The sequence below is a fragment of the Sinocyclocheilus rhinocerous genome, unplaced genomic scaffold (assembly GCF_001515625.1).
Source record: "Sinocyclocheilus rhinocerous isolate Xijiao unplaced genomic scaffold, SAMN03320098_v1.1 scaffold2135, whole genome shotgun sequence".
Classification (NCBI taxonomy): Eukaryota; Metazoa; Chordata; class Actinopteri; order Cypriniformes; family Cyprinidae; genus Sinocyclocheilus; species Sinocyclocheilus rhinocerous.
Genome location: NW_015653505.1, coordinates 213,985 through 225,045, shown reverse-complemented (window position 1 = coordinate 225,045; position 11,061 = coordinate 213,985). Strand labels below are relative to the sequence as shown.

Below are 11,061 nucleotides of genomic sequence, written 5' to 3'. Positions count from 1 at the left end.
GTGCCGGTGTGTCGGCGAAATCTGAGCCGGTGAAGGGCTGCTGTTCGCCGGAGGAACTGCGAACTTTAGACCGCGGCCTCACGTTTCACTCATAGCTGAAAGATGCTGCGACTGACTCCAAAACCTGCCCATAAACAAACAGTACTGAAATTAGAGAACATATTTTAACCTCAAATTAAATTAAACTCCGTATAACAAATAAAATCCATTTATGTAATGCGAGGCAAAAGGCGTTTCCATCGTGCGGAATTACCGCTGCTGACGCAGCTGACTGACATGATCTCATCCTTATGTTGCGTTGCCTAAAATAAAATAATATAATATAATATAATATAATATAATATAATATAATTTTAACTTTAAAGACTTTATAAATGAAAAAATATATATACAAACCTTTATTTCCCGGAAAGAGTGCACCAAATCGGCGGTGGCAGTGCTGAGAACTGCTCTCTCCCAGGGACGGACTGGGAGTAAAAAACGGCCCTGGATTTTCTCCCAAATAGGCCCACCACAACTACAAACAGTCGCTACTATCTCACAATATTACAGCAATCCTATCGCATTTATAGCAGATAACATCACAAAACCCATGTTGACCCTGCTGACAAAAACAATGGAAACCATCACAGAAATTCAAATTATTTCCACTACAAATACCATTACAAACATTACAAACCATCAACTTTTAACCATTAAAACCATTAAATAATGGTTTCCTGTAGTGTGTTTTGGGACATATTACATTAGGAATAGTGCTATAGGCTACATGCTGTGTATAGTGAGAGAGGCGGGCAAAGGTAACCTGACGTATGTTCGCTTTTTTTCCTTTTAGCTTCTCCCAACCGCCTTTATCTTCACGTCTTTTGCTTGTCATCATGAGTCCACTCTCCTTCGCGTCAGTTTCGGTTTCTTATAAGCAAAAATAGATTGCATTAGCGCCCCCTTTTGTTGGCCGTCAATGCCACTTAATCTGACACTTTTTCTTTGATGATGAACCAGCCAGCCGATGGCCATCGGATGGATGGCCATTCTGGACTTCTCCAGAACGTCCAGATGGCCAGTCCGCCCCTGCTCTCTCCTGTAGTGGACTCAAAAAGCCCGCGCTCTGACTGTAATTCAGCAGCTGGGTCGTTTTGTCGGAGAGACTCAACTCAGGGGTTGGGTAGAAAAAAATAACCCCGCGTTAAAAATGACCCAGCAACTTAGTTACGGGGAAAACTACCCAGCACCTGGGTAAAAATATTAAAAACAACCCAATAAAATGACCCAACAGGCTGAACCCAGCATTTGGGTTAAAAAATAACCCAGCATTTTTTAGAGTGCATGATTGCTGCCCCCACTGGATCCCCCAACATCATTGGGCTAGAGTACTGTCATTCTGATGATGCCTGTATGCCATTGGATCAGGGCACTGTCAATTACTGCCTGATTGTTGCATGCAAAGTTTGCATTTGGAGCACTCATCAACACCATTAGTTCAATGGGTTCTGTCAGTGCTTTGGCAAGGTAAGGCTTTTTTTTGCCATGCAATAAAGCTAAGTTCAAAGGCCAATTTAAAATACTGGCACAGTAAAAAGTGCACAAAATCAGTATTTTGTTTAGGCAGTATTTGTGGCAGTCGAGAAATCATGTTATGAAATTGGTCCAAAAGGTGTGCGTTTTTTCGTCAATGCATTGTTTAAGGATCAGTGTCGTGTAATATTCCCAACAAACTTTAACAGCCAATTAAAAAATATTGGTGTAGTAAAAGTCGTGAATTCACAAGATCAATACATCCTTTATTAACCCGGTTTGTCAAATTTAACGCATTCTTACGGAAGTGTCGAAATGCTGAATCAATTCATTCACTTCTAACAGCGCTTAATAGGAGCAGCGTCATGCACATAGAGGGCAGAGCGTCACGTTATTTAAAGGGGAAGTTCATGCATCAAAGTGTAACAAAGGAACAAGTAGCTGCATTCTGATTACTTTTATGCCACTGATCAGGCTTTTATATGTAGTTTGTGGTAAAAGGGTTTTATAGGTTTGACTGAAATAATAATGCAATAACTGACACAACAACAATAAAACAACTGAACAAAAAACAGAAAGACAAAAAGTAGCCATTCATAATATCTAAACATGTATCCAAATCCAAATGTAATAAAATTAATTTATGTGTGATGACAATTTCTTAGCAACTAGGGATTGTTATAGGGATGGGTACCGAGAACCGGTATTTTTTTTGGACTGGTACGTAATTGGGTCAATACCGGACTACCGATAAGCTTCAGGACAAACGATACTGTTATCTATACTTGCATTGTTTTATCTCCGTATACGTCAATGTTGATGGCGAATTAGAAGCTACTGCTTGTCATGTTCAGAATCACTGAATGATGTGGCCGACATTTGCTCGACGTGTGTGTGATATCCATGCACATGTGCGGTGTGTGTTTGCATGCAATAAGTCATCGCGCCAAGAGTGAAACGTTCGAAAGTGTGGGCTCACGTTACAAAACTAAGCGACACCAGTGTCAGATGCAATATATGCAGTAGTGTAATAGTGAACAAAGGAGGCAGCACTAGTAATATAATGAAATATTTACTAACAAAACACATCTACCTCAAGCAATGCGCTGTCCAACTGTAACTCGCGAGACACATTCACATCAAATGTTAATTCAGCAGTAGAGTTACACTCACGAGACGCTGCACTTATTCGCAATCACAAAAGTACATTATTTGCGTGTGCTTTAAAGCCTTGCCGGTTAAACATTTCATTGCGTGTTGTTCTGACATGTGCTTAATTTAGAGCATGTACACCTGAAGCGTCCGTACACTAAAAGGCTTGTCAAACAGCACCTGATTACTGATTAGCGCAGTCAGACAATAACTAAGATAACTGTCAAAAACACACAAAGTTTACATATTAAAACAGTTATGTCTAAAGTGAAAGTAAACAGTTGAGACTCAAGAGAAACGGATGCGTGCAGGGTGCAGCTCTTAAAAGGACCGTACTAAACTTCAATTCAATTCAATTCAAGTTTATTTGTATAGCGCTTTTCACGATACAAATCATTGCAAAGCAACTTTACAGCAAATTAAGTTTCTACAATATTTAGTGGTAGCTTATCAGTGGTGACTGTCAGTCAATGTACATATGGCAGAAATGTACGGAAAAATCAATTAAAGACGTAATCAAACAGACGATGAACACTATTAACAGCAATTATATGGGGTGGAGTTATATTTAATAGACCTGAGAAACATTGTTACTGTACTGAAAGAGTTCAGTAAATGTGCTTTGAATGAGGCTGCATTATGCACAGTCTGAATTTAAAACTGAAGCAATTGAATTAACAGAAAACAATGCATTACAATAAAATCTACAGGTATTAATTCTCCTACAGACCCTGCAGACGATGCAGCAAGAAAGGGACACGTTTCAACAGGCTACAGACCAGTATTCACAAGAACTTTCTCAGCTGAAACGACAAATGCAGCAGCTACAGATCCAAATGGAGCAGCGGCAGCCTGCAGCACAGTCTTCTCCACCTGTCACCCCTACGCGACCTGTACCCGCACCACGCAGTTTGCTGAAAACACCAGTGTCAGCCCCACGATTCAGGTCTGCTGAGGCAGATCAGCCTGAGCACAGTTCTGAGGCATTCCTAGCTCCAATAGCTGTTCCCAGAGCAAAGCCGCACTCCCCGTACCAAGCATCACACTCCGAACATTCAAGTGAGGAAAGAACCTATTACTCTAGAACTGAGACGCCTTACAGACTAAGTCGTTATGCATCAGGCGAACTAGAGACCGCAGGCCCTCCAACCTTTGAATCCGCCCGACGCTCTCACCTGCCATGCAGAGCATTCAGCCCAGTTCCTTCTGAGCTAGAGCAGATGTACCGAGGTTCGACCCCCACAATTCCAGACTTTGTACATCCGAACCCTAGAGAATTCTCACGGCTCAAGACAGCTCTGGAGAACATTCTGCCAGCTACAGCCACAGAGAGATTCAAATTCCAAATACTCACTGATCACCTCAAACTAGAGGAGGCCCTGCTTATCGCTGATTCATACAGTCATTCCCAACAACCCTTCACAAAGACCATGGCAGCACTGGATCAGCAATTCGGACAGCCGCATCAGCTCGCGTTGCAACGCATAGCAGAGCTCATGGATGGTCCAAACATAGCCAGTGGGGACATTAAGCCCCCCAGGGGGACCAGCAGCTATCAAGACTCGTCTCGGCTGGACTTTGCAGGGTCCTGTACAACACCTGCAACATGAGGTCACCGAACAACATTGTCTTTTCACCTCAATGGCACCACCAGAAACTGATCTTCTCAGACAAGTGGAGAGACTTTGGCAGATGGACGTCCTTCCCTGGCAAAGTGAAAAGATGAGCACAAGATCCAGACAAGATCAGGAAGCAGTGAAAATTCTGGAGAGCAAGACAGTGAGAGTAGAGGTGGATGGCGTCAAGCGCTATGCAACCTCACTTTTGCGCGTTAAGAACTTTCCAGACCTTAAGGCTCCCAAAAATGCTGTTCTCCCTCATCTGCGAGCCATAGAGAGAAGGCTTGCCAAAGATCCAGAGCAAGCAGCTGCTTACACAGCAGAGATTCAGAAACTAGAGCAGGCAGGTTATGCAGTCAAGGTGGAACTAAGTGCCGAAGAATGCCCAACCAACACCTGGTACATTCCCCATCACCTGGTACAACACAACGGGAAGAACAGGGTTGTATTTAATTGCTCGTTTCAATATCAGGGTCAAAACCTTAACAAGCTTTTGCTCCCTGGTCCTGTGTTAGGCCCATCTCTTCTTGCAGTGCTGCTCAGGTTCAGAGAGCATTCAGTTGCTATCAGCAGTGATATCCGGGGGATGTTCCACCAGATCAGATTGCTTCCCGAAGACAGGCCTCTTCTGCGATTCCTCTGGAGGGATCTAAATCCACAGGATCCACCCAAAGTTTATGAATGGCAGGTTCTCCCCTTCGGCACCACATGCAGCCCTTGCTGTGCCATATTTGCATTACAAAAACACATCCTGGACAATAGCCAACCTGGGGAAGACGTCCGCCATTCTGTCCTGAAGTCTTTCTATGTAGATAACTGTCTGCAGAGTTTCACCTCAGTGGAAGCAGGCAAGAGTCATGTTGACAAACTCCGGAGCTTATTGGCTGGAGGAGGTTTCGACCTGAGGCAGTGGTCCAGCAACCAACTCTCCACCATAAGCCATTTACCTCCTGAGGTCAGATCAGACGGCACTGAACTTTGGATTTCACAAGGGCAGAGCAACACCCAAGAATCTACCCTGGGGTTCCTCTGGAATCACCAAACGGACACGCTTTCCTATAAGTACCGTCCCATACAAAACATTTTGCAGCATTTACAGAATTGTAGCAAGTCAGTATGACCCCCTGGGCTATCTCATTCCCTTCACTACCAGAGCCAAGCTCATAGTGCAGCGCCTTTGGGATAAGAAAAGAGACTGGGATGATCCGCACTTACCTGCAGATCTTCTACAGATCTGGACAGAGTGGGTGGAGGAGCTGCCTTCCCTACAACACATTGTCTTTCCAAGGTGTTACACCAGCCCAATCAGAGATACAGACATGAGTCAGCGAGAGGTACACATCTTCTGTGGTGCCTCTGAGCGTGTTTATGGCTCAGTCGCTTACCTTCGCACAGAGGATCAAGGTGGGGAGGTAGAGGTGGCCTTCCTCACAGCCAGATCACGAGTGGCACTCAAAAAACAGCAATCGATCCCTCGTCTGGAACTCTGTGCTGCACTGACTGGGGCACAGCTTGCTAAAGTAGTCAGAACAGAACTGAACCTTCCCATACACCAACTCACTCTGTGGACAGACTCCACCACAGTTCTCACTTGGCTGCATTCAGACTCTTGCCGATTTAAAGTGTTTGTTGGAACCAGAGTCGCCGAGATCCAGGACATTACAGACCAGCACACATGGCGTTATGTTCCATCAATTCATAACCCAGCAGATGATATAACACGGGGGAAAAGCCTATGTAGGCTGGGACCAGCTAGCCATTGGTACCAAGGGCCATCCTTTCTCAAAGATCCTCCAAATCTGTGGCCGGAAATCCAACACCCTGTGGCTGCAGATGAAGACGAGCTTCGAAAAACAGTTCCCTGCCTCCTTACCTGCTTAACAGCCAGCTTGCCATTCCCTGACATCAGCCAGTATAAGACTTTTAAAGAGCTACTGGAGTCCAGGGCCTGTCATGGGGCAATTTGTTAATCTAATGAATAATTGATTTGTTAAATCAAATAAAAATTAGTGTGTCAGATTGGTCGAGACGCTACATTATTATATTATATTATATATTACATTATATATTAGATACCTAGTAAATAATTGACCTCAAAAAGGGAATTCATGAGCAATAGCCTATCTGCTTCATTTTTTCATATTATATTACAATATATAAAATAGGCTAATATAATTATAAAAACTGTTCTGCGTGAGATTTTTAAAAAAAAAGAAGATTTTTAATAGAATTGAATTTAACACAGCACTGTAAAAACTGTTTTCTCAGGTAACCTGTGCATCATTTAGTTACATCAAGGGTCAAATCAAATATAATTAGCACATTAAAGTTAAAAGTTACACACTTTTTGTATGTGTGCTGTACAGGTCTGTAAAGAATGTTTTTGCTCAGGTGCGGCCGAAATGTCCGCCCAGTAGAGAAAAGTTTTGCTCAGCAAGAAAAAATATTAGAGGGAACATTGACTGAGAATCTACACAAATACTGTAATACTGTATGAGCGGGGTAGGCATATGTCTATGGTCAAATATTAAACCATAAAATTACTGAAAAAAAAACATGATTTTCAGTTCAGATATAGATTTTCACAAAAACACAAATGACAAAATTCACATTTCAGCCTTTAAACCATATTTTAAGAAAAGGGATAAGTCAAAAATATCATATATTATACTAATGTAAACATCAATTGTTTAAACTTTAGAAGGCACATTAGCTTTTTCTTGATCCACCGGTTCACATTTACAATTGTGTAAAAATGTTTTTCAGACCCAAAACAGCAGAATGGCTTATTGAAAATGTACATTTAGGCAGAGCTTTTGGAAAGGCAGAAGTAAAGTGTGTCCCAAAGCAGGGAGTTTTGTTACCTTAGCCAATCATCCATTATTTCCCACATTAATCAGGCCACTCTTCTTTCAAACGTCATCATTTTGTGACGATGCCTCTCGCGTTGAGTGACATATTTGGTGCGCACACTCTTGCCTTCTCCAAATACCCACACTTGCGGTCTTTGCACTTGACCCTTTGAACACTTATATGACGTATTTCCTGTATTTGACCCAAGTGTTCAAGTGAGGATGAAGACCGCAAGTGTGTGTCGAACTTTTCATTACCTGATGGGACACATTTATAGTGTTGTAAAAATGCAAGTGTTTACATAGCTTTATTTTAATATTAAATACTTTGCATCTTAAAATCAACTTCTAAATGTCTGTTCAGTAGTCCCTATAACATGACATAATTTTGCTTTGTGGTGCTTCTAATTAAGTGATAAAAAGCAGTTGCAAATGTTGTAAAAAATAAATATCACTGTTTTTCTACCAAATTATAGGTAATATCTAATTATTATATTAATAGTTAACTTGCATTGGAAAGGTTTCCGTGACCTCTCGCGAGATCTCGGCAAAAAGTCTCACGATTTATTTCCAGAACATGATGCATGATGGGATACACTAAGCCTCGAATAGCACTCCGGAGCGGTATTCGAGATAGTGTGGGTTTAGTGTGTGTTAAGGGCACTGCGCTTTGGCGTTTTTAAAACCTGGGACAGTCTTGCGCATGGACTTCCTGTCGCGCGCACGCGCTCTCAAGTGGCCAAGACCGCAAGTGTGGGTCTTTGGACAAGGCATCTCTTTCTATGAAACCTGTAAATCGCATTGACTGGTTCTAACTCTATAGTAACACCAACTCTATAGCGGTTAACCAGAGCACTGCAATTACTTCTCATTTACTAGAATATAATCAACTAGCTCTCCTCACACATTTTACACCTGTCCTCTGTGTGACATTTTATTTTTTCTGCGCTACCAAGACATCAGAAGTACACACCCGAGGGAATACACACACACACACACACACACATATCAGCAGCAAATCAGCATATTAGAATAATTTCTGAAGGATCATGAGACACTGAAGACTGGAGCAATGATGCTGAACACTCAGCTTTGATCACAGGAAAGATGGCAGTGTTCAACAATATAATTGCAGCTTGCAGATATATTTAAATGTGACTATGCTGGCTCTGGCTATTACCATGTTTATGCGTTTATTTGTCCATGCAGGGTCAGAAGTTGGTTTGAAAAAACATGACAAGAGGATGTTTCTCTCACATGCAAGCTGTAGGACGGGGCTTGGTTTGAGAGAGGGTCAGGACTATCTGATCATTGGGCGGATTGCTGATGTTTGGCACGCAGGGAGCACAACCGACAAGTGAGTACCATAATAGCACTAAACACCCAAAAAGGAAGTTTTTCCCCCTACTTTTGGCACAGTTCATTTGCGTTTTCTCTCTCAGGTACCTGTATATGCTGGGTAAGGACACATGGGTCGAGCGCTGGCCAGCCGAGTCTGAATGTGTTCGTGGATCCGCTCTGAAGGTGAAATGTGCTGAGCTGAAGAGCTTCCCAGCAGCACTGACAAAGAGCTGCTGTCAGATTTGAGAGACGCCTCACAAACGTTATTCTCTAAACACTCTAATGACAATACCGTATCAAAAACAAAGCTCAATATAATACTTTGAGGTCATATTATACTGCATATCATTAATAGAAATGTTACAGAACTATGCTGTTATGTTTTATATATCTTTTTAAATGAATCACAAGACCTGAAACAGACCTTTTCGACTGAATACAAAATGCAAAAAGTTCAGAGGTATATATATATACAGTATGTTACCAGGTTTTGGGCATGTTTTTTAAATTGTTACTTTACACTTATTTTAGTTTGGTTTATCAAGCACTTTACTGTTACAAAATGAGTTAAAATCCACATTTTCATTATAAAAGAAAACAATCATATTAAAAAGTTATAATTTTGACTACAATGTTTGTGCTTCCATACACCGTAATACACTGACATCTATCAAAAATCAGCTCAGTCTTAAATCTAAAAACAGAAAATTCTACATGAGATTTGAAATGATTCAGGATTTATTTCTATTTTAACATAAAAATGTAAACATACATGAACACAAAACAAATGTACAGATTGAACTCATTTAATTCGACCATTTTTGCTTTAATATAATCATATGTCATTTAAAATACTACATATTACATTATATTAACAAAGCTAAAAATGGTACAATTAATTTTGCTTTTAAACATACAATGCCCAAAAATCAACATGCACTCAAAAAAAAAAAAAGAAAAAAAGAACGACAGATCTACTACTCAGTCAGTGAAGTTAATAAAAATGATTCATGTAGTCCCAACATAAAATTATGAAGTTAACTTAAATTTTACAGATTTATTTGGATGAAACACAATGAAAGTAAATTATGACAAAAATTGTGTTGTTGAACAAGCAAACTTCTTCTTTTTTTTTTTTTGAGTGCATGCAAATCAGTTTCACCTAAACTGTTTATGAGATTTAACTGAAAAGAAAAAATGTATCTAATGATTTTGTATAAGTGGTCGATGCATTGTAATCTACGGACACAAGAGGGCGCAATTTATCAAGAATTTGACTGCCTTTCCAGCATGTTAAAAAAATTAGACATATATTAAGATTTAAATGATTTTTTAAAAATTACATTTGAGACATACTCTCGAGTTTCCTTATCTACAAATGCAATCCAGACATAAGAGATTGTGTTTGTACACAAATGTGTGTAGGAGTGTGTGAAAGACCCTGAGAGTTTAATGTCTAGTCATAACACAGAGGAAGCAAGAAACAATGCTCTCCCCGCCAGCTCATACTGAAGGGCTCTGCCAGAGAAGCCTCCTGTTTAGATCGTCTGCTCTGTTTTATGATATTTACAGTAACAGTATGTCCTCATTCACTGGCTCAAACTGCTGTAGTGCCATTACAAACCAGGCACGAGGCCAAAGAGACAATTACTGCCAACATTACACACACATTCTCCTTCCTCCTCTCGCTCCGTCCCTCCCTCGTCTCAAGCGCCCCCTTCATCTCCACTCACCTGCCAGCCTTTAAAGTACCAACAGGTGTGCAGTTCAAAGATAGCCTGTGCGGTTAAGCCAAACCTGGTTTATCTAAGATAGACCAGAGCTATGCATGACTGTATTTCTGCAATATAACAAAGAGTGAAAAATTTAAGGGGGTCTGAATACTTTCCGTACCCACTGTATATGACTGGCTTTTGTCAGGTATTAAAAATCAAGCCTGATTTACTGTCTTTCACCCACATATGTATCTAAAATGTTCAACACTGAGCGTTAGAATAGTTTAATTCTTCTTCAGGGTGATAGAGACAGACTTTTTTTATTTTCATACTATTGTAACAGGCTGTTACTGTAAGTCATTCCATCTCACACTCACAAGCACAGGCTTGCACTCTCAGCGCTCAATCTCAACATAAATACACTCACACTATCATTACTGAACTTTGGCTTTTGTGGATTCTCTGATCTTACAGATCTTAGAGGTTCATGCTTGTTATACACCAAAATATATTTTATATATTTTTTTTCACTAGATGCTTAGTGTGCTTATTAAAAATATACAGTAAAAGATAAAAAAATATATAGGCTATATATAATCTGTAATATATTTAATTATGGCAAATGAATTTTATGCCATCTGACAATATTTGAGTAAGTCAACTTTCTTTATATTTTACTGCATTTTTTAGAACTTCTGTTATCTTTTATATATTGTATATATTCTAAAATTATATTTTTTACAGCCATTTGATAATGTATGTAAGCCTACATTCTTAGGCTCATTAACTAATATTGTATATTTTATACTTTTTTGTATATTTTATAAAAATAATAATTATTATTTTATATATATATATATATATATA

General features: G+C 40.0%; 1 protein-coding gene across 1 annotated transcript in view; it reads left to right on the top strand.

Annotated features, from left to right (window-relative positions):
• The window catches only part of LOC107716441 (complement C3-like), a 10,294-nt gene extending 1,479 nt beyond the window's left edge, over positions 1-8,815 (top strand). The window contains exons 4-5 of the mRNA XM_016522893.1: positions 8,348-8,495; positions 8,581-8,815. Coding sequence (XP_016378379.1) covers positions 8,348-8,495; positions 8,581-8,725 — 293 coding nt within the window. The 3' untranslated portion in view covers positions 8,726-8,815. The remainder of the gene's footprint in view (positions 1-8,347; positions 8,496-8,580) is intronic.
• The last annotated feature ends 2,246 nt before the right edge of the window (positions 8,816-11,061 follow it).